General features: G+C 41.0%; 1 protein-coding gene across 3 annotated transcripts in view; it reads left to right on the forward strand.

Annotated features, from left to right (window-relative positions):
• Nucleotides 1-925: 925 nt before the first annotated feature.
• The window catches only part of PRKCQ (protein kinase C theta), a 106,919-nt gene continuing 82,849 nt past the window's right edge, over nt 926-24,995 (forward strand). Inside the window, exons 1-7 of one of the 3 annotated variants that reach the window (XM_007465811.1) lie at nt 926-1,057; nt 3,709-3,908; nt 7,466-7,526; nt 17,406-17,568; nt 19,015-19,046; nt 19,143-19,228; nt 22,227-22,356. In XM_007465811.1, the coding sequence (XP_007465873.1) occupies nt 940-1,057; nt 3,709-3,908; nt 7,466-7,526; nt 17,406-17,568; nt 19,015-19,046; nt 19,143-19,228; nt 22,227-22,356 (790 nt within the window). In that variant the 5' untranslated portion in view covers nt 926-939. The remainder of the gene's footprint in view (nt 1,058-3,708; nt 3,909-7,465; nt 7,527-17,405; nt 17,569-19,014; nt 19,047-19,142; nt 19,229-22,226; nt 22,357-24,995) is intronic. The other 2 variants (XM_007465812.1, XM_007465813.1) reach the window with 2 other exon arrangements.

A 24,995-nucleotide genomic window follows, 5' to 3' on the forward strand; every position in this document is an offset into this window, starting at 1 on the left:
TCAAGAGAAAGAGGAAGCAAAGACGTAACTCTATCACTAAATACCAGGTAATAGTTTCAGATCGATGGAACCTCATGGAAAAGTAGGTTCAAAAAAGGGTTGAAGTAAATCGACAAAACAAAGACAAGGGAGGAACAACAGATGAAGAATTAGACTGGAAAATTCTGGAATTTGTAGCCAACACTACGATGATTTTCACCGATATCTCCGGGAAAGTGTAATTATTAGTTCTTTGGCTTTTACGGAGTACTTTGTTTATCCTTCCACAATGAAGGGGTATTTTACGGTGGTCAGTGATTTAGGGTTTTTAAGTGGTTTGTTAATATTCAAAAGCTTAATTTATATATATTTATATATATATATTTATATTTATTTATATTATATATATCTATATGTATATGTGTGTGTCTCTCTAAAGTAAACAGAGACCAGCTGCTGAATAAATATCCAGAGCCAATTCCATCACACACATAAATAGCCCATGTAAGAATTTCGTGGTGTCATGTTCAACTGGTGTGACTAAAATAGACTCACTGGTTGTGAACTCATTTTCTTATTACTGTGTGTTGTTTCCTGGGTACCTTCTTGAATAGTATTGATAGAAGAAATAAAATGTTGGAAAGCCTCTGCTTCTCTCTGCAACTATTAAATAAAACTCCATTCGATTAAGAGTGGAACTTAGGTCTAACTGACAAGGTTCAGTAACGCTAAGTCCAGAACGCCGCTTTCTTTGGCTAGTCAGCCTGTGGTTTGGGGTGAGCCCAATAATGTACTGTGCAGAAGGGGAAGTAAAACATTTGTTTGAATGGATAGTTAGGCCATTTGAGGCTCTGGCTATCAGAGATAAAGCACTGGTTAAGTGGGGGTGGGACACCCACAATAATATATTTGACAGCCCCCAAACAGCATTTGTCTTTTGTCGCTTTTCAGGGAGCGGCCATGTCACCATTTCTTCGAATTGGTTTGTCCAACTTTGACTGTGGGTCCTGCCAGCCGTGCCAGGGAGAGGCCGTTAACCCTTACTGTGCTGTGCTTGTCAAAGAATATGTTGAATCAGGTAAGCCTGAGTGGGTGGTGTAGGTGGGGTGGGAGAGGAGGAGGAAGACCCTGCTATGAACTGGGAAGCAAGGTCTTCCGGGATCTTCAAGGTCATCTGGCGCAACCTAATTTTCCAGCTCAGGAAACTGATGCCCAGGGAAGCCAAGTGCTTTCTCAAAGGCATGTGGGCTTAGTAACAGCCTCTGAACTAGACCTGGTCTCCTGCCTCATGTTCTACAATATTTCATGGTCCCATTTTCCACATAAACAAAGGAAAGGAGAAATGAGTTGAGGACATTATTGTGAAGAGTTAACGGGGGAAAAAAAATCTACTTTAATGAGCTAAAGTAGAACATGGTGTTAAGTCTGGTTGTTGTCAATGATTATAGATAAAGTCTGCATAATCTTAGAATTAACCCCAAAGATGGTTTACTGCTTCTTTGGCCAAGCTCAGATGAATAGTACAAAGAATGTATGATTAGCGCTTAGAGTCCAAATTACAGAAAACTTAACTTTTGTGTTTACTAAAACCCTGGTTGAGTGAAGGAATAGTCATGTTTTGTCAAATTTAAATATTTATGAGAAGTTCATGGTGAGGGAGAGAGTATGACAGTCTTCACGGATTCCTTTGTGGGTTTAAATCATTCCATTAAAATAATCTATTCTGTCTGGAATCTCTCCATGATCACTTCAGTTGTTCCCACCCTCCCTGATCCCTGCCTCTGTATTTTAAGATTCTCATGGACTTTCTTAAAAAAAAAAAAAAAAAAAAAAAAAAAGGGGGGGGGAGGTTTAACCCTCCCTGATCCCTGCCTCTGTATTTTAAGATTCTCATGGACTTTCTTAAAAAAAAAAAAAAAAAAAAAAAAAAAGGCGGGAGGAAGTTTACATCCCATGGTTTTTCCAGCTTCACTGCCTTCCTACACACATTCTGGTTTTCACAGAGACTTCGTAGGGAAGTCTGATTGCCACCAATACGGAGTCCCAGTAACAATAGGAGCCATTATAGTTCGTTTACAGAGAAAGTATTTATGGAGCACCTACTGTATACTGGGTCAGAATACGTGCCTTTCCTCTAGAGCTTCTTTCCTAGCAGAGGAAGATAGGCAAGAAAGAAAAATATTATGTAGTAAGTCATGTGAAGTGAAGACATTAAAGCAGGGTAGTGGGGAGAGAGAAGGATTGGGGCTGGAGAGACAGATGGAGAGAGACAGAAGTCCTGAAAAAAATAGTCCTTTAAGCGGGTGACATTCACAGGTGCAAGAGGAACCTGATTTTGCAGTTGAGAACTTCCAGCTAAATGTTTCCAGCTCAGAACCCTAGGGTTTCAAATCCTGGTGTGTTGGCTTTTCTCTCCCTTATAAGACTTCTGCTCTGTGGTTGACTGACCTCAGCCTCCCAGACCCTGTGAACACATCAAAGCGGGGAAGACTGTCTGATGATCTCGATTTCCCTTCTGCCCAGGTTTCTCTCCTGTTTAGTTAAAAGTGAGAATGGCGCTTGCTCCCAATCTAAGACCTTTCAAAGGTCACCAAAATCTTTGAAGTGTGCAATGTCTGAGTTTTTCAAAGCTGCTTTTGACTTAATGTCCCCGGGATCCAGTTCCCTTTACAACCACAGCTCTCACTGACATTTGCCTCTTGAGAGCCTTTTTAAAATTTCTTCTTCTTTTGGCCTTGCCTTTGAACTTAGTCTAATCAGCCATGTGGATCCAGAGAACATGTCGAAAAAGACTTTGTTTTTCCAGAAGGTTAGGCTGTGGAGTTTAGAGGTTTGCGGTGTCGATTTTGTTTTAGTTTTGTTCTGAAAAGAAATCACTCTGAACATGATCATTCAAATATTACTTCTGTAGAGTTTAAGCACATTTCAGTCTTGGGGGTGTGAGGCTGCATTTTACGTAAAGCAGTAGAACAGGGACAAACAGGACACAGTGCTGTTGGGCTGGGAGCCTTTGAAAATGGCAAATTGTTGCCCTGTTTTAAGTGAATTTTTCCTTTTGCTTTATCAACATCTCTGAATTGCTAAATCTGCCACTTTGTGTGCTTACGATCACAAGAAACACACACTGAAATACAGCTGCAGTTTTCCGCTCCTGAAATGATTAAAGAACAAATACTATGGAAAATCCAATATGGATGAAAAATAGGACAACACTGCTTAATCCCACGAGTAAGTCCAGTCGCCTGGTGGTTCTGGGAAGTTCCCTTAAACTATATCATCCCGACCTTGGCTTCTGTTACTAACCAATTCCAGGACCCCCACCTGCCTGCAGGTCTACAGCCGGCTTCACTGGCTCTGGGGATGGGAACCACCACCTCTCCGGAATACTTGTTAATTTTTGCTTAGGGTGCATGGTTTATGTAAAATATATCCTCATTTGCAAATGAGGGAAGGAAATAACGGCTCATGATGTTTTAAAGGTTTTGCCTCTTAGTGTATTTATGTCAAATGGAAAAGTTTTAAATATCTTTTTAAAGGAGCATTCATTGTAAGCCTGAAATTATGCCACTGTATCTTTCAGATCAATCTCTAATTCCTTTACGTGTTATTTTTGTTCCCCCAACAGACTGATATATCCCAGAGAGCAGAGGGAATAGGTGCCACTGTTGAGTTGAATTATTTCCCAGGGCTGGTTAAGGGAGTAATGAGAACATATCTTTCTGTTCCTAGAGAATGGGCAGATGTACATCCAGAAAAAGCCAACCATGTACCCTCCCTGGGACAGCACTTTTGACGCCCATATCAACAAGGGAAGAGTAATGCAGATCATCGTAAAGGGCAAAAATGTGGACCTAATATCCGAAACAACTGTGGAGCTCTACTCCCTGGCCGAGAGATGTAGGAAAAACAATGGGAAGACAGAAATATGGGTAAATAGCCAAGCTGTGAGCTTTATTTTAAGTGTATATTCCATTAAGTGATAAGAACCATAGTAGTTGAAGACTAGCTCAAGATTTCAGTGTCATCCTGAAGGTATGATACACTGGCCTTAAGTAAACTGACTCCCTACCACGGACTCATTGGTGGCTTGATAATGATGATGATTATTCATTGCAGTCTTAGAACGTACTGGTATACTCAGATCTCTTTGATTCTTATGCAAGGGGTAGAAGGTCTCTTAGGCTATGAAGAACTGTTATTGACTTATTTATAACTGTTAAAGTAAGCTTGGAAATATCACAAATTTTCCATAACTTGGGAACCTACCTGTGGCCTATTTATCAAGGTGTCACGTAAATATTAAGATATCTAGGTACCTATGTGATATCTTGATAAAATATTTTAGATAAGATGATGGGTGGATAAGTGAGAAGAGAGAGCAAAGATCCATTTAATGTTTGATATCTCAATCCCTATAATTTTTTTTTTTAGCCATAATTTGTTCACTTAGCTTACTTTACTCTAAAAAGTGCATTTATACACAATCCGTGTTACCACACCAAGTTTTTGAAAACTTAGATTATAACTATTTTGGTAGCAAATGTTTAGAAAGTTAAAGGGAGAAGTAAAATATGAAAGCATAAAAAATTCTAATGAAAATTTCTGGGGTACAAAAATTGAAGAAAATATACTAGTAAAAACTGCTTTTACATGATCTGAAACCCAGAGAGTGTTTCCACATGTCTGTATCATTTATGCAAAGGAGATTCTTACCTTTCTGCTTTGTGCAGGTTCTTAAGAACTCCAGCCAAAAGATCTTCAGGTCACAGGTTTCAAAATGGGAATGATACAAGCCTAAAACCTAGATTTTTGTGTCAATTATGTATTTTTGACCTGAAAAAAAAAAAAGGTACTTTTTTAGGAAAGTACATGTATCTTTGCTTGTATCACTGAAGTAATCTTTAAAGATAAAGATATAGCAAGATTTTTTCTTAAAGTTTCCCATGCTTAGGTGTGTTTAGATAACTTAGTTCAGTGTGTCTGTTGAGAACTTCCGCATTCAGCCTGGGGAGAGGATCTCGGAAACAGAATTCCTCTTGGGTAGCTGGTTATACAAGTAGGAAGAGTTTAAATAAGTGGATAATGTCTCAGGTATGTGACTTAGTGTTAAAGGTTTATACAAACCCGGTAGGTGAGGGGGTGAGGCTGTAGGTACAACGGAATCATGGGAGCATTTGGCTAGGCTCAGAGAAAGAAGAGAGAAACTGGAGAAAGTTTTCCTCAGTTTTTCCCCCATTCCCATTTATTTTCCACTTTCTGCCCCATTTTTTTTTTAAAAAGGGAAGAGTCACCAAATCTCTCCTTTTTTAAGTAGAAGGCTATTTGATTTCCTTTTCAATTAATGAGAGGAGAACTATTTTAAAAATTCTTTTGTTAAGCATCACTGACAAACAAGTTGCTTTTCTATTTGTATCTCTTAAAGTTGCATTTGATTTCTTGCCTCGACTTTCTCTGATTTTATCCTTATCAGACTTTTTACACTTTTTGCGTATTGGGATTTTTGAGACATAAGCCCTTGGATCCTCATTTAACTACTAGCAACCTTCTTACATTTTCCACCTTTGCTGTTTTCAGGGTTATTTGTTAGTTCACTTTTATCCATAATGTTTAAAGGTCAACAGGTTGCTTTGGACTTATAGTTTCCCTTGCTTCTATTGCAATCTGCTTTCTTAAAATTAGCTTCTCTATTTAAAAAAAAAACCAAAATTGATTTTCTCAGAGTTGCCTCTCACTTCCATAATCACCATCCGGTTTCCAAACATTAAGATTTTCCTTCTGCTTTCCCAAGATTTTCCCTGTTGGTGCGGTTATCTCCTGTTCACTCTCAAAAACATAATGGACTGTCACTTTCTGTGAATGTTGTTCTTCCAGCAGCTAACTGGTTTACTTTCCTCCATTACCACTAATTCCTGAATATCAGTATTGAATATTGGTTGCAGTCACCTGGTACCAATTTTTGCCACTTCCTTTGGGACTGACCCCCTGTTCCCTTGCTCTTCTAGCTTTATTTTTGCCTCCTTATTTATTATTCCATAAACCAGAAAATAATGGTGTATATACTTGTTGTCAAAAGCACTTCTCTTTTCATTAATCTATTTAAGCTTGCATGAGAATGTGTAGATAACCAAGCAGTACAGGCTTGTCACATCATGAAATTCTAATAGTAGTGATGCTGTAACATCGGCATCACTATTAGGTCAGTTCTCCGAGATCTTTAAAGGTCTGGTGACAGGCACAAGGTCACCATGACCTTGAATTATTTAGCCATGATTCATATTCAATCCTGACTTTGACCAGACCCTTCTTACTATTTTCCAGTTATTCTAGTTACCCATGGATGTAATGATCGGCAGTGCCCTGCAGTTCACCTTCGTATTCTTTTTAGCATATTTATAGTACAGTGTTACAGTTTAGTATACAATCAGTAGTGGTCAGGTCGTGTCAGATTTGCTGTTTTCCCCCTTGTGTCACATCACATGATTTCCTGCATCATCCCTTCTACATAATGATACTGAAATATATATGTGTGTATATATATTTTTTAATTTATTTGTTTATACTTTATTTTTGGCTGTGTTGGGTCTTCGTTGCTGTGCGCGGGCTTTCTCTAGTTGCAGTGAGCAGGGGCTGCTCTTTGTTGCGGCGCGTGGGCTTCTCATTGAGGTGGCTTCTCTTGTTGCGGAGCACGGGCTCTAGGCGTGTGGGCTTCAGTAGTTGCAGCAACGCGGGCTCAGTAGTTGCGGGTCACGTGCTACAGAACGCAGGCTCAGTAGTTGTGGCACACGGGCTTAGTTGCTCCACGGCATGTGAGAGCTTCCTGGACCAGGGTTCAAACTCGTGTCTGCTTCATTGGCAGGTGGATTCTTAACCGCAGCGCCACCAGGGAAGTCCTGAAATATGTTTTTTTAAATCCCTTCCTCGACCAATCTAATTAAAATTTCCATTAGCAGTGTGAAAATTTCCAGCGCTTCCCAAAGGAAACAGGCTCTCTGTGTGAAAGAAAAAGGCCACTCCCATTTAATACCTGATGAACCTAGAGGGAAGTGTATTCAGGCATCCCCAAAGCAGGATTTCTCTTTCCTTCCAAAGGGAACCTACTTGTTCTCCAAGTGAGCTAGTACCCAGCCTCCATGATTCTTTTGTCACCATCAAGATATGAATCTACCCTATTACAGCTCTTAAGATAAGCAGTAGTGCAGGGCAAGGAGGTCACATAGAATCTGTTTTAGAATTTGGTTTCTTCCTTAAGGAAGTTTTGGTCTCCAAGTCAAATTAGGTAGTTGCTGAGGTGTTTTAATAAAAGAAAGCCTATGGTCACGGATGCTGTGCTAGTCTGATGATAATATGGGTAATTTAAGTGAAAGGGAACAGGGGTGGGCCCTGCGCTGGGGATCTCCTGCCATCACCAAACCTGCCAGTTGTGATGTCATTCAACTCAGCACTTGTCTCACATTCTGACCCTTGTTTCTTTCCTTCCTTACACCAGTTAGAGCTGAAACCTCAAGGCCGAATGCTAATGAACGCAAGATACTTTCTGGAAATGAGTGGCAAGTGGCATTTCTTATTCCTGTTTGGGGGTGTGGCGGGCATGTCTCCTCTCCTTTGCAACTTATTTCACTTTGCTTTTCTGAGAGCAAAGAAGATGGAAGCACGAGGAATTTTCTTAAAATTCCCAGTGGTGCTCAAGCATGAGTTGAATATACACTCTGTGAGGCCGGATCCACCTAGAAATAGAAAACATTTATAGCATTCATTTTTAAATGGTGTGAATTCACATGCCCAGTGCTTTTCTAGTCTGTCTGTATTTTCATTTGGGAATTTAATGTAAACACCAAAGCCTCTGCTAATGTGTTGTTCTGTGTGTACACACTGTGTATAAATGATGTGATATAACAAGTTGTCACACCATCAGTAGAATACAAAATAAATAAGAAACCGATAAATATTTTCTGTAACACTATAGTAGCAAAATTCTAATGCTTCAAGGTAGTCACCTCAAATCCTTTTAGGAACAAGGAGGGAAAAAATGCATCACTAAAGAGTTTCACTTCCATCTCACACACAGATGCCGTTCACAGAAGTTACATTTACAGGCAGTGTGCTTGGTGCCTGTGACAGCCCGTCATTTCTTCCTGTTGCGTTTATATCCTGTTGTCAAAGTGCTGTGTCAATGAATCAAATGCTACTACTCCTAAAATCTTTTTTTATTAAAGTATAGTTGATTTGCGATGTTGTGTTAGTTTCAGGTGTACATTAAAGTTATTCAGATATATATATCTATTTTATACACACACACACACACACACACACACACACACACACACACACACACGTATATATGGTTGGGCAAAAAGTTCATTCAGGTTTTTCCATAAGGTGTTGCACAAAAACCCAAACGAACTTTTTGGCCAACCCAATATATACTTTCTTTTTCAGATCTTTTTCCCTTATAGGTTATTACAAAATATTGGGTATAGTTCCCTGTGTTATACAGTAGGTCCTTGTGGATTATCTGTTTTATATATAACAGTGTGAATATGTTAAGCCCAAATTCCTATTTTTATCCCTCCACCCCCTTCCCCTTAGGTAACCCATAAGTTTGTTTTCTATGTCTGTGGGTCTATTTCTGTTTTGTAAATAAGTTCATTTGTGTCTTTGTTTTTCTTTAGATTCCATATATAAGTGATGTCATGTGATATTTGTCTTTTCTCTGTCTGGCTTACTTCTCTTAGTATGATCATCTCTAGGTCTGGCCATGTTGCTGCAAGTGGCATGATTTCATTCATATTCCTATTTCATTGAGTACGTAGGAGGTACTCGATGAATGTTTGTTGAACTGTTCAGTTGGACTCATTCTGGCATTTAGAAGTTCCTTTTATTTTCTTTTGGTTCCCACACAATGGCTATTCCAAACATGCCCATACTCCTTGGTTGCTGAAGGTGTCTTGATCTTCTCTTACTCTTGGAGGTCGGCTTTACCTCCAGTGTAATTGGGAGAGACTACGTCTTCTGTGTGTCTCTGCACTTTAGGATTCAGCTGCTTCGTCCTGCATCTCTTCCTGCTCTTCTGCCTCGGAGAAAGTCCCTCCCTTTCTTGGTCTCCTGGCTCTCACCCCTAGCGGCTCTGTAATATCAGTCATGCTTCCACTCTGGCACCTTCAACTTTTCTGTCTTTCTTTGGTTTCTGCCTCGTTGCCAAGACATACATAATTAAGCCATCTTCTCCAACCTGAAAAGAAATTTTTTCTAAATGTTTAACCTCCATGAGTTTTTCTTTCCTTTCCTTCCCTGACACATTTCTTGAGAAAGTAGTTTAATGTATCAGTCCCTGTTTCTTCACTACTCTGTCAATCTTAAACCCTAAGAGTCTGGCTTATATTTCAACCAATCTGCTAAATGGCTTTCTCCAAGAGAACAAATCCTCAAAACAAATGCATGTGTCTTAACCTTCAATTCCCTTGACACCTCTGTTTCAGTCAAGGCTGAGAAACCCATTCTTTCTTGGATTGCTTGATGTAATATTATTCAGGTTTTCCTCTTAATTTTTCAGCTGCCTGTTCATGGCCTCTTTTGTAATTCCTTTTCCTACCTCCTAAAAAATATGGGTGTGTATCTCCAAGTCTGTTCTTTGTGTGAGTGCCATGTCTTCCTGACTGGGCTATTAGCCATTCAGAATTAGGGGTGATGTCTCATAGTTCTTTAGACCATTCAGCACAACAATTTGTTCATAGCTGGCCAGGAAATATTTGTGATTTAACTGACTACAGACAGGTGACAGATTAAACTGAATAAATAGATTGGGCACCATTACTATAAGAAATAATCAAACATACAAAAACCAATGCACTTATTCAAGCCAATAAACAAACAGAAGACCAAATTACTTCAGAAATAAACAGTAAATACAAGGAGAATGTTTAAAATTCTGAGCTTTTATACGTTTACTTTCTTGTAATGATTGAAATGGTCAGAGGATAAAGGAAATCACAGGAAGGAGCAAGGGAATGAATTCCTTCTTAATGCTCTCTGGCATTTTTTAAATGTACAATGTTATATTCTAATACACAGACTATTTTATATTTATAAATATATAGTTATCTGTAGTCTGTACTATTATATAATAGTTTATGTATTAGACTATATATAATTTTTACATAATTATATATATATAATTTTTTTACAGTAATACAGATAGGGTTCCCAGAATAATTCACTTCCATCCCTGAATTTAAAAGTAATTTTATGCTTTATTTTATTTCATTACATCTGGACCAAAATAAAAATGAGTCAAATCTTACTGACAAATGGCCTACCATGCCCGTCCCAAGTTGTAAATTGATCTCTACACTTAAACCAGAACTTGAGGAAGAAGGCAGTTGCCTTAGTGACCCTAAATTTAATCCCTTATTCACCAAGCCTAGTTTATTTCTGACCCAGTTCCTAATAAAAAGACTCAAATTGCCTAATGAAATATTAGGCAAAATATTCAGCCCTATCTAAGGAGCTCTTTATTAGGAAGGCTTTTTATCTGGAAGTTTGGAGTTTCCATAAAACAGACCTGTGGAGCCCTGTGGAGAAGACTTTTGTCCTAAAATGAGTCCTGAGACTAGGCTGGATCCTGGGGGAGAGGTCTCCCACCTCCATGCCCCACCTTTGTCCACCCAGTGTGTTTCTAGCCTGGCCACTCTAAGGGGTGGGGAAATTAAAGTACTTTGACAGAAACATTTGCCTCAAGTGTGTTGTCCAGTCTCTGCCATGGCTTAGCCAGGATGGAAATAATTTAGTTTAAATATTGTGAACTCTTGTCACTTGTGAAACATGAGCCCCTTATTCTCGCTAAACCTCCATTTTTTCTATTTGGAAAAAATAAATAGAATAAGGCATCCAAGAATCTTCAAGCTACTTAAAATCGTGGTTGTAGGAACTATAATCATTAAATTCATTACCCTTGTTTTAGTGATGATGATTATTTTTGTTATTTCTTTCTTGTTTACCATGTCACACTCTCTCACATGCTAGAGTTTCCATTGTGCTGTTGAACCACGACTGTCTTGATGTTGTGTGTTTTCTTTGGGCCTGGGCTTCAGCCAGGGCTGATAGTCTCACTGGTATTCTTGGAATTCTACCAGCCTTTTGGGAAAGGTGTCACTTGGGTATTGGGCACTGTGGACAGTTGCTACCCCCAAAGTACCTTCACCAATATCCAGAGCCCAGGGCGAACTGAAGAAATGTGAATGTGATGATTTGATGTAGGTGACTAGGTAACATCCAGGATTACATTTTTTTCTTTAATTGCAGTGATCTGTTCATCTCTGGCCCTTTCCACATTGACCTGTGTAATCTATGGCTGGTGCCTCTGATTACTGTGGGCCTCAGGAACCAGAGCATAAACAACTTCCCAAAGTTCTTTTGTCTTCAGAAGTCTGGCCAGCTCCCTCCTACTTCTTCTTGTCAATAAACAACCAGATATAAAGCATCCTGGGACCTTAAAAAAAAATGTCATTTCCAACTTACTGTCAGTAACCACATTATTCTCTAGAATTACAGGTAAAGTATTTGCCGCTTCCTGCCTTTCTGGCTGAATCATCATTGACAGTGAATAGGAGAGGCTGCTAAATACCTTGAATGTTCTGACTTTTGTTTTTAAAAATTGAAAGAGGTTATAGCTCAGTGTCACGAAAGAGGAGTGAAGGGTCAAGCCAGTAATCCAGCCTCATTGTTCCAATCCTATAACAATACACCCTCTGATAATCCTGTTATGGAATTAAGGTAAGATGCTTCGTATTGTACCAACCTTAAGAAGTACTTAGGAGAGGGAAGACAGCAGAAGCCAGAAGAACTACAGTTCTGCAGCCTGTGGAATGAAAATCACATTCACAGAAAGATAGACAAAATGAAAAGGCAGAGGACTACGTACCAGATGAAGGAACAAGATAAAACCCCAGAAAAACAACTAAATGAAGTGGAGGTAGCCAACCTTCCAGAAAAGGAATTCAGAATAATCATAGTGAAGATAATCCAGGACCTTGGAAAAAGAATGGAGGCAAAGATCGAGAGGATGCAAGAGATGTTTAACAAAGACCTAGAAAAATTAAGGAACAAACACCTAGAAGAATTAAAGAACAAACAAACAGATGAACAATACAATAACTGAAATGAAAAATAAACTAGCAGGAATCAGTAGTGGAATAACTGAGGCATAAGAACAGATAAGTGACCTGGAAGACAGAATGGGAGAATTCACTGCCACAGAAGAGAAGAAAGAAAAAATGAAATGAATACAGCCTAACAGACCTCTGGGACAACATTAAACGCAACAGCATTTGCATTATAGGGGTCCCAGAAGGAGAAGACAGAAAGGACCCGAGAAAATATTTGAAGAGATTATAGTCAAAAATTTCCCTAACATGGGAAAGGAAATAGCCATCCAAGTGCAGGAAGCACAGAGTCCCAGGCTGGATAAACTCAAGGAGAAACACACCAAGACACATAGTAATCAAATTGACAAAAATTAAAGACAAAAATTATTGAAAGCAACAAGGGAAAAACAACAAATAACATACAAGGGGACTCCCATAAGGTTAACAGCTGATTTCTCAGCGGAAACTCTACAAGCCAGAAGGGAGTGGCACGATATATTTGAAGTGATGAAAGGGAAGAACCTACAACCAAGATTACCCAGCAAGGATCTCACTCAGATTCGATGCAGAACTCAAAAGCTTTACAGACAAGCAAAAGCTAAGAGAATTCAGCACCACCAAACCAGCTATACAACAAGTGCTAAAGGAACTTCTCTAAGTGGGAAACACAAGAGAAGAAAAGGAGCTACAAAAACAAACCCATAACAATTAAGAAAATGGTAATAGGAACATACATATCGATAATTACCTTAAACGTGAATGGATTAAATGCTCCAACCAAAAGACACAGGCTCACTGAATGGATACAAAAACAAGACCCATATATATGCTGTCTACAAGAGACCCACTTCAGACTTAGGGACACATACAGACTGAAAGTGAGGGGATGGAAAAAGATATTCCATGCAAATGGAAATTGAAAGAAAGCTGGAGTAGCAATACTCAGATAAAATAGACTTAAAAGAATGTTACAAGAGACAAAGAAGGACGCTACATAATGATCAAGGAATCAATCCAAGAAGAAGATATAACAGTTATGAATATATATGCACCAAACACAAGAGCTCCTCAATACATAAGGCAACTGCTAACTGCTGTAAAAGAGGAAATCGACAGTAACACAATAATAGTGGGAGACCTTAACACCTCACACGAATGGACAGATCATCCAAACAGAAAATTAATAAGGAAACACAAGCTTTAAATGACACCATAGACCAGATAGATTTAATTGATATTTATAGGACATTCCATCCAAAAACAGCAGATTATACTTTCTTCTCGAGTGTAAATGGAACTTTCTCCAGGTTAGATCATATCTTGGGTCACAAATCAAGCCTCAGTAAATTTAAGAAAATTGAAATCATATCAACCATCTTTTCTGACCACAATGCTGTGAGATTACAAATCAATTACAGGGAAAAAAAGGTAAAAAACACAAACTCATGGAGGCTAAACAATATGCTACTAAATACCCAAGAGATCACTGAAGACATCAAAAAGGAAATCAAAAAATACCTAGAGACAAATGACAATGAAAACACAACAATCCAAAACCTATGGGTTGCAGCAAAAGCAGTTCTAAGAGGGAAGTTTATAGCTATACGAGCCTACCTCAAGAAACAAGAAACATCTCAATCCAACCTTACACCTAAAGGAACTAGAGAAAGAAGAACAAAACCCAAAGGTAGTAGAAGGAAAGAAATCATAAAGATCAGAGCAGAACTAAATGAAATAGAAAGAAAGAAAACAATAGAAAAAAATCAATAAAACTGAAAGCTGATTCTCTGAGAAGATAAACAAAATTGATAAACCTTTAGCCAGACTCATCAAGAAAAAGAGGGAGAGGACTCAAATCAATAAAATTAAAAACGAAAAAGAAGTTAAAACAGACACCGCAGAAATACAAAACATCATAAAAGGCTACTACAGCAACTCTATGCCAATATAATGGACGACCTGGAAAAAATGGACAAATTCTTAGAAAGGTATAACCTTCCAAGACTGAACCAGGAAGAAATAGAAAATATGAACAGACCAATCACAAGTAATGAAATTGAAACTGTGATTAAAAATTTTCCAGCAAACAAAAGTCCAGGACCAAATGGCTTCACAGGTGAATTCTGTCAGTGCTTTAGAGAAGAGCTAATACCCATCCTTCTCAAACTCTTCCAAAAAATTGAAGAGGAAGGAACACTCCCAAACTCATTCTACAAGGCCACCATCACCCTGATACCAAAACCAGACAGAGATACTACAAAAACAGAAAATTACAGACCCATATCACTGATGAATTTAGATGCAAAAATCCTCAACAAAATACTAGCAAACAGAATCCAACAACACATTAGAAGGATCATACACCATGATCAAGTGGGATTTATCCCAGGGATGTAAGGATTCTTTAATATACACAAATTCATCAGATACACCATATTAACAAACTGAAAAATAAAAACCATATGATCGTCTAAATAGATGCAGAAAAAGCTTTTGACAAAATTCAACACCCATTTATGATAAAAACTCTCCAGAAAGTGGGCATAGAGGGAACCTACCTCAACATAATAAAGGCCATATATGACAAACCCACACCCAACGTCATTCTCGATGGCGAAGAACTGAAAATATTTCCTCTAAGATCAGGAACAAGACAAGGATGTCCACTCTCGCCACTGTTATTCAACATAGTTTTGGAAGTCCTAGGCACAGCAATCAAAAGAAAAAGAAATAAAAGGATTACAAATTGGAAAAAAAGAAGTAAAACTGTCACTGTTTGCAGATGACATGATACTCTACAAAGAGAATCCTAAAGATGCCACCAGAAAACTGCTAGAGCTAATCAATGAATTTGGTAAAGTGGCAGGATACAAAATTAATGCACAGAAATCTCTTGCATTCCTAAACACTAACAATGAAAGATCAGAAAGAGAAATTAAGGAAACAATCCCATTCACCATTGCAACAAAAAGAATAAAATACCTAGGAATAAACCTACCTAAGGAGGTAAATGACCTATACTCAGAAAACTATGACACTGATGAAAGAAATCAAAGATGACACAAACAGTTGAAGAGATATACCATGTTCTTGGATTGGAAGAATCAATATTGTGAAAATGACTATACTACCCAGAGCAATCTACAGATTCAATGCAATCCTGTCAAATTACCAGTGGCATTTTTTACAGAACTAGAAAAAAAATCTTAAAATTTGTATGGAGACACAAAAGACCCCGAATAGCCAAAGCAGTCCTGAGGGGAAAAAAACGGAGCTGGAGGAATCAGACTCCCTGACTTCAGACTATACTACAAAGCTACAGTAATCAAGACAGTATGGTGCTGGCACAAAAACAGAAATAGATCAATGGAACAGGATGGAAAGCCCAGAGATAAAGCCACACACCTATGGTCAACTAATCTGTGACAAAGGAGGCAAGGATATACAATGGAGAAAAGACAGTCTCCTCAATAAGTGGTGCTGGGAAAACTGGATAGCTACATGTAAAAGAATGAAATTAGAACACTCCCTGACACCATACACAAAAATAAACTCAAAATAGATTAAAGACCTAAATGTAAGACCAGACACTATAAAACTGTTAAAGGAAAGCATACGAAGAACACTCTGTGACATAAATCACAGTAAGATCTTTTTTGATCTACCTCCTAGAGTAATGGAAATAAAAAACAAAAAGAAATGGGACCTAATGGAACTTAAAAGCTTTTACATAGCAAAGGAAACTATAAACAAAACGAATAGACAACCCTCAGAATGGGAGAAAATATTTGCAAACAAATCAAAGGACACAGAATTAATCTCCAAAATATATAAACAGCTCATGCAGCTCAATATTAAAACAACAAACTACCCAATCCAAAAATGGGCAGAAGACCTAAATAGGCATCTCTCCAAAGAAGACATACAGATGGCCAAGAAGCACATGAAAAGCTGCTCAACATCACTAATCATTAGGAAATGGAAATCAAAACTATAATGAGGTATCACCTCACACCATTTAGAATGGCCATCATTCTACAAACAACAGTGCTCACTTCGGCAGCACATATACTAAAATTGGAATGATACAGAGAAGATTAGCATGGCCCCTGCGCAAGGATGACGAATAAAGACGCAGACCTACTAGAGAATGGACTTGACGACACAGGGAGGGGGAACAGTAAGCTGGGACAAAGTAAGAGATTAGCATGGACATATATACACTACCAAATGTAAAATAGATAGCTAGTGGGAAGCAGCCACATAGCACAGGGAGATCAGCCCAGCCCAGTGCTTTGTGACCACCTAGCGGGGTGGGATAGGGAGGGTGGAGGGAGGGAGACGCGAGAGGGAAGAGATATGGGGATATATGTATATGTATAGCTGATTCACTTTGTTATAAAGCAGAAACTGACACTCGATCATAAAGCAATTATACTCCAATAAAGATGTTAAAAAAAATCAGCAAAAAAATTTTAAAAAAGAAAATCTACAAACAACAAATGCTGGAGAGGGTGTGGAGAAAAGGGAACCCTCCTGCACTATGGTGGGAATGTAAATTGATACAGCCACTATGGAGAACACTATGGAGGTTCCTTAAAAAACTAAAAATAGAATTACCATATGACCCAGCAATCCCACTACTGGGCATATACCCTGAGGAAACCATAATTCAAAAAAACACATGCACCCCAGTGTTCACTGCAGCACTATTTACAATAGCCAGGTCATGGAAGCAACCTAAATGCCCATCAACGGATGAATGGATAAAGAAGATGTGGCACATATATACAATGGAATATTACTCTGCGATAAAAAGGAATGAAATTGGGTCATTTGTAGAGACATGTATGGACCTAGAGACTGTCATACAGAGTGAAGTCAGAGGAAAACAAATATCGTATATTAACATATATATGTGGAATCTAGAAAAATGGTACAGATGAACCTATCTGCAAAGCAGAAATAGAGACACAGATGTAGAGAACAAACGTATGGACACCAAGTGGGGAAAGTGAGCGGCGGGGTGGGATGAATTGGGAGATTGGGATTGACATATATACACTAATATGTATAAAATAGATAACTAATACGAATGTGCTGTGTAAAAAATAAATAAAATTCAAAAATTCAAAAAACAAAGAAGTACTTGGGGTTTGCTGGTCTCGATGCTTGTCTCATTCCTCTTCAGTCTCTGTCCCTTCCCCATCTCCCCCAGCCCCGCTCCCCCAAGCTCTGACAGTCATATGGCAGAATGTCACTCTGTCCCCTGTCCTCTTCCTGCAGACACAAAGGACATGAGTGAATTCGAGAACGAAGGCTTCTTTGCTCTGCATCAGCGCCGAGGAGCCATCAAACAGGCCAAAGTCCACCACGTCAAGTGCCATGAGTTCACGGCCACCTTTTTCCCACAACCCACGTTTTGCTCCGTCTGCCATGAGTTTGTCTGGTATGGTAACTCAGCATTTCACTCCAGGCTTCAGGTTATGCATTCTGTCGCATCTTCTTGATCCACCAGGTCTGGCATGCCCCACCTTGGGGAAGTGTGCCAGAATAGGTACCACCTGAGAGTTTCCAGTGGCCTCACCTGGATTGAGAAGGTTCAAAGGGTGTGACTCTATAGAACATTTTCATAATATAACTCCTGTAGAGCAAGGAAACAAGCCTCCTTAGGAAAGGTTCCAAGGACTTCAGTTTCCAATTAAATGGCAGGCTTATAAGGGTGAGGGGGAAGGGAAAGAAGGAGAGATTTTTATCGTAAGCACAGTTTTACAGCCACAACTGCCACCAGCTCAGCAGCCCAACCGTGCTGCTACTAATGTCTGCAAAAGGCAACACTTGCCCGTTGGAGCTAATGGGTTTCAATGTTTACAAGGCTCTTGGGTGTCTTAAGAGCCCTCAAACAGAGAGATTGGTTCAACCCTCAGTAAACACATAGCGAAGGCTATGGTGGAGTGGAGACTTGAAACGACTCCTATCTCTGGCCTCAGCCTCCTCGCCTCTTCTGGGGTGTTCTCTCCTTAACCCCCGTGTAACCAGGGTATCCAGAGGTCAAGTAGACTTTTGGTGGATTTCCATCAACTGTCTTCATCTAATGACTTGAACCTTCTTCCTTTCTAATAGTGAATGTTACTCAGGCTTCAGTCTTAAGCTTGAGAATTCATTAGTTGCACATATTCTCAGATACTCAGAAAGAGGAAATAAAATGTTATAAAATAAAATGTTATAAATGTAGATATCTTTGCTTATCTGTACTGAGCTTAGTGAGACATTGAATTTTTAAGCGTAGACGTGGAAATTTGCTACCACGATCCCATGATCCATTTTTTTTAATATTAATTTAAAAAAATTTTTCTTTTTTTGGCTGCATCGGGTCTTAGTTGTGGCACGCAGGGTCTTTTGTTGCGGCACACGGGCTTCTCTAGTTGCGGCAGTGTGCGGGCTTCTCTGTAGCTGTGGCATGCGGGTTTTCTCTTCTCTAGTTGTGGCGCGCCGGCTTAGTTGCCCTGTGGCATGTGGGATCTTAGTTCCCCAACCAGGGATCGAACTCGCGTCCCCTATATGGCAAGGCAGATTCTTTACCACTGGACTACCAGGGAAGTCCCCCCCTTTATCCATTTTTGGTCAGGCATTTTTATCTCTACATGTTTGGAAAATATGCAAATGGGAGGGAAATCAACAACTCCTCATTTATCTAATTATCAGACTTTTCACAAAGCAGGTTAAAATAAAAGCACATGTTAACACTCTTGGCTAATAACAGACTAGTGCTGCAGATCAGAAAATGCTCTGTGATAGCAGGAAGCTGTGAGATCGTGTTCATCTTTTAAATGTTTTTGCTACTACTGTTGACTCAAAGGTCCGTATAAATATTCAAACATGTGCTTTATTGCAGGGGTCTGAACAAACAGGGCTACCAGTGTCGACGTAAGTTAGAAGGACTTCTGTTGTATTATCGTCATTCTTTTCGTTTAGTTGTCCCTTAACTTCCGAAAATCTCAAGCTGTAGTCATTTCTTTTCAGAATGTAATGCAGCAATTCACAAGAAGTGTATCGATAAAGTTATAGCGAAGTGCACAGGATCAGCTGTCAACAGCCGAGAAACCATGGTACGGATCTAGATTCTTCTCTGTCTGAAATACAGTGATTTTATCCTGACATTAAATTTTACAGCCCGCTAATTCTTGTTCCTAATGCCTGAATTTGAATGCTTATATTTTTCCTTGCACACCCTAAAACCCTTTCCTCTTCAGTGGTGATGGTTACTGAGATCCAAAACTAGGGGATGAATAAGAGAGCACAAGAAGAATTTTAATGATTCTACCTTTTCCAGAAAAACGTCACAGAAAGGTGGCCAGAAAGCATAGTTCTGATCAGTTGTGTGAGAACGACTCCTGTGGCATCTACAGCTAGAAGTGACAGTTAAAGAGTAGAGGCAATGGTTATAAAATGCAGATGTGAGCATTTACAAGGGAGGGTAACAGATATGTAATTCTTATATTGAGCGGCAAGTATTTCTTTCAGAATGAACTTTGAGATGTATCATCTGGGGGCAAGTTAGACTTTACTCTGTGGGAGAGGGAGGCAGATGGAGCTGCAGAGAGAGAGAGGCAACCAAAGCAGTCAGTCTTGGCAAGAAGGGAAGAGGTCCAAAGCCACATGGACATGAAACTCTGACGGGCAGGAAGGAGTTGGAGATGAAGCTAGGTTTGTAGATTTGGGGAAGGACAGATGAGGGAGCTTCCCTTAGATGGCTTAGGTCCTCGATGAAGTCTGAGGACTAGGGGAAGAAAGAAGGCAGCAAGTGTCTTTGAGGAGGAAGAAGGAACTGTAAAATAATTATCTCATAGTTGGCAAGGCAAGGGGATTCCAGAAAAGCAGCAGGATTGCCAAGCACAGTTGCAAGGCCATTTGAGTTTGAGGGCAGCCATCTCCCGGGTGTGTGATTTTCTCCAGCAAAGGGGTAGGCAAAGAGACAGCAGATCGGTTGGGTTTTTCCAGAGTAGAATTTCTTTTAAAGTTTAGAGCCAGAAGGGGATGATCTCCTGTTATGAGTGACTCTGCCAAGGCTCAAAGAGGTTGAAATAGTTTGTCCAGGGTCAGCCACTTTCACCTGGCAGACTAGAATTCGGACCTCAGTCTCCCAGACTAAGGCTTTTGTTCGTTGAAATCACAGTGCCTCTTTTCATCCCGCCCGCCTGCTCCCTTTACCTGATGACTCAGCTTTCCTGGAAAAATCACAAATTGTAAGCATGACTGTGAACTTCAATGGCTAACGTCCAGTAGGACTAGAATGAGAGCCACAGGTAAAATTTTAAACTTTCAAGTAGCCACTTTAAAGACCGGAAAAAGCAACAGGTGAAATTCATCTTAACGATATAATTTATGTAACCCAATCTGCTCCAATATTATCATTTCAGGATAGAATCAATATACAAAATTGAGGTATTTTACATTGTTTCTTTTCGTACAAAGTTGTCGTAATCCAGTATGTATTTTACACTTACAGCACATCTTTTCAACACCTTGTCAGTGTTGGCCCTTGTGGGTGAGTGACTGTCATGTTGGAAAGTACAGATCTGTAGTCTTTCCCAGACACATCTTGAACCACTTGGACTTGGGTTCAGGATTTGAAGTAGAAGTCTCCTAGCCTGGACCTTGACATCACTTGTTCATATTTATGTGGAAAAGTTTCTACGAAATAGGAGTTCTGAAAGGCACTTTTTCTTGGTTGAAAATATCTCGAGTAAGTGCTGGGCAGCTTTTAAGCCATTCTAAATAGCCATTCTAAATAGCCATTCTAAAGACTAAATGCTGACCAAAAGCCACCATGAGAACATGTATTCCTTTAACAAATAAGGCCACTTTACTGTACATGTTCTCAAAGAAATTGTTTAATTAAAAACTTTTGTAGAGATTTTAAGCCTCAAGTAAATAAATTTTTTTATACTGCACAGGAATATTGGTATTCTTGCCAGGAATCAAAGTGCCTGATTTTTTGTTGTTGTTAATGTAATAAGTTTGATTAAAGGGGAGAATTTAAACTCTAGAACACTTTAAAAAAGAAAATCTTCACTCTATCTACTATCAGCATCCCTCTTTCATCTCCCTTCTCTCCATCCCTTAAACCATCACATTTATTTTGAGAGAGCAAAGAGTAATGGTGAAGGAGGGGATGGGCTCAGATTCGGACTGTCAGGCTCATAGATATCCCAGCTCAGTTGATGGCTGTGTGTCCTAGACAAGTGTCTGGCCGTATCTGTGCTGAATCTCCCCACCTATCAAAGCAGGATACTAACAGAGGCTGCTTCAAAAGAGGTATTTTGAGGGTTGTATGAGATATCACACATGTAAAAGATAACACATGTGACGTTGTCTATCACAGCACCTGGCAGAACTGTTATCTACCTCTTGTCTCTTCAGTTCATGTATAAGCCGTGTGAAAAGGCTTCCCACCTTGGGCTCCCGCACTAATATAAACCGATGTCTCTAGAGGAGAGGCATCATATAACATCTTCCAAAGGTTAAAGCACTAGTGCTAGGTTGAAAGAGAAAAGGAAATATTTATATTAAAATAGGAAGGGAACGGCTTCCCTGGTGGCGCAGTGGTTGAGAGTCCGCCTGCCGATGCAGGGGACACGGGTTCGTGCCCCGGTCCGGGAGGATCCCACGTGCCGCGGAGCGGCTGGGCCCGTGAGCCGTGGCCGCTGAGCCTGCGCGTCCGGAGCCTGTGCTCCGCAGCGGGAGAGGCCACGGCAGTGAGAGGCCCGCGTACCGCAAAAAAAAAAAAAAAAAAAAGGGAAGGGAAATACGTTTACTTATTTAGCTCCCAATTAAATAAATAACCCTGGTCTCCTCCTCCTGAAATCTTAGCCCGTCTGTGGGAAGGCCACAGACTTGCCCCCTTGCCCTTGACCTAGAAGAGCTAACGGCTCCTTGTCTTCTTTGGACACGACTATAAGGCTTGACAAGTAAAAATTATGGGTTCTAATAAACATCACTGCAGTGTTTTTATTATTCTGTTCACTGTGCTAAAGTATCTGCTAAGACGTGAAAAGTGGGGAAGTGGGGACACACCGACCATCACGCATTCTTTTTCCCTTTCAGTTCCACAAGGAGAGGTTCAAAATCGACATGCCGCACAGATTTAAGGTCTACAATTACAAAAGCCCCACCTTCTGTGAGCACTGTGGGACCCTGCTCTGGGGCCTGGCGAGGCAAGGCCTCAAGTGTGACGGTGAGTCTAATGAGCGTCGCTCCCCTGGAACTCCCTGCGGCTGGATTTGCAGCTTTGATGGAGAGAACCAGGGGGCGGGGCGGGGCGGGGCGGGGCGCGGGGGTCTTTTGCCGGACGGTGCTGTGGAGGGACACACCGGCACACAGGCGGCGGCGCCGTGGCTGGGCGCCAGTGGGGGCTTCCCCGATAACAAGCCACTGCTGGTCTTCTCCTTCCACCTGTCCCCACCCCATGCCTCGTTGCCCAGAGAAGTGCCCAGTCATCCAGGTCAAATGTCACCGCCCCTGGCCCCATGCCTTCTGTGGGACCTGCCTGATTCTCCTCTGACTGGCTCCCTCCCCTGGAGCTGCCCCTTCCTGACCTCCGCAGCCCCAGCCCTGCCCCTGCCGCTCTCCTTAGCACCAGCGACTGCGATTCTGTCTGTGGCTCCATCAGGGAGCGAGCCTGGCACGTTGGTTTCACTGCTGGATAGTCCTGCACAGAAAACTGCCTGACTTAAGCTGGAGAGCCTGTCCCCAAAGCGTGTTGTGATCTCCACGTGCACAGGAAGACGCCCAGCTCTGATTCTGATGGCCTGAGAGCAGAGCCCGAGCCTGCTGCCCTCCACCATGGAGTTATTCAGCCGGACCCTGAGAAAAAGCACAAGAGCTTTCTCTCTCTGAAAGTCCAGGCTGCAAAGGCAATAACCTTTAGAAACTGAGATGCTGTTATGCCAGGATTAGGGGGTAGGGAGGAAAAATTCCAACAAGAGCTAACAAAGTACTTCTGCCGTTGGAGTGCAGCTGAGGGGAGGACAGAGCCCAGATAACATTCAAAACAGAGGTGCCTCGCTCAGCAGGGACCTTTGTATTTTATTTTATTAAAAAAAATTCTTTTAATGAAGGTTAGTTGATTTACAGTGCTGTGTTAATTACTGCTGTACAGCCAAGTGATTCAGTTATACACATATACATTATATATGTGTGTGTATATATATTATATACATATATATATATACATTCTTTTTTACTATATATTCTTTTCCATTATGGTTTATCATAGGATATTGATTAAACACAGAAGCCACTTTATTTTTTCTGGGCAGCCCCATTTTAACTTATGCCACTGGCTAATGCGTGTTGTATCTTTTAAGTGATACAGGGCGCTGACCTATGGAGGAAGATCACCCTTAGCTGCCTGCCTGTCCTCATCCCAGTTGCATCCATGTGTCTGGTGGAGCCTGGAGTGACATCTTAATGGAGGCGGGAGGGGTTAGGTCTCCAAATCATTACCGAACGCAAACCCACAGGTAGTCAAAATTCACCGGAACAGTCCCTCCATCACCCAGAGTACCACCACGCACTTTCCTCTCTACACCTGTTTAAGAGTCCATGGGTGGGTGGGCTGGGCATTGTATAGAGTGTCTCTAAGAGTCGTAGGCAACAGGTAATATTGGAGTATTCTGTGGGGACAAACGGACAGGAATAATCAGATCCCCGTCTGATGGCACCCCTGTTCCTGTGATACTCTCACTAGTCGGGTTTTCTTTCCCTGGAGCCCAGGCGCCCCACCTGCAGAGGCGGAGCTGGTCCCAACAGCACGATTGTGCCTCTGAGCTCAGAACTTCCAGGAGGATTCCTTGGCATTGTTTCACCATGCCCTGCTGGGTTCTGTCCTTTTCGAACAGAGAAAAGAGAATTCCATTCTCTTTCCTCATTCCCTGTCCTCCTGTGCTTCCTTAACCCTCTACTCCCTCTCCCCTCTCCTTCCCCCCTCCTTCCCCAAGTCACTCCCTGGAACCCCGAGAGGCTGGGCGCTGTCTGCCCCCCCTCATACCCTCATCTGCATCTCCGCCTCTCACTCTCTCCCCTGGGTCTCTCCCCCCACTCTTCCTCACTCTCTTCTTACTCTCCTGTAAGCCTCCTTCCTAAGTAGGGCCCCCACTCCACCTGACCCTGTCTCCTTTCTCTCGCCACTGAAATTGCCATGAAAGTAGCCATCCGGAGGGACTGTTTGCACCCACCGAGGTCCAGTTATCACCTACTAGATGAGTAACAGACTTAGGACGTTGTGATCCTAGTGGGCACGGGGCCTCTCTTCACGGCACATCAGAGAGGAGCTTAGATCCGCTACAGTTTTAAAGAGCAAGGTGCCCCTCCCCATATCCTCAAGTCCATTCTCTAGTAGGTCTGTGTCTTTATTCCTGTCTTACCCCTAGGTTCTTCATGACATTTTTTTTTTCTTAAATTCCATATATATGTGTTAGCGTACGGTATTTGTCTTTCTCTTTCTGACTTACTTCACTCTTTATGACAGACTCTAGGTCTATCCACCTCATTACAAATAGGGAGGGTGGGAGGGACGGAGACGCAAGAGGGAAGAGACATGGGAACATACGTGTATGTATAACTGATTCACTTTGTTATAAAGCAGAAACTAACACACCGTTGTAAAGCAATTATACCCCAGTAAAGATGTTAAAAAAAAAAAGAGCAAGGGCTTCCCTGGTGGCGCAGTGGTTGAGAGTCCGCCTGCCAATGCAGGGGACGCGGGTTCGTGCCCCGGTCCCGGAAGATCCCTCATGCCGCGGAGCTGCTGGGCCCGTGAGCCGTGGCCGCTGAGCCTGCGCGTCCGGAGCCTGTGCTCCGCGACGGGAGAGG

Source organism: Lipotes vexillifer, unplaced genomic scaffold (genome assembly GCF_000442215.2).
Source record: "Lipotes vexillifer unplaced genomic scaffold, Lipotes_vexillifer_v1.1 scaffold7, whole genome shotgun sequence".
In the NCBI taxonomy this organism is placed as follows: Eukaryota; Metazoa; Chordata; class Mammalia; order Artiodactyla; family Lipotidae; genus Lipotes; species Lipotes vexillifer.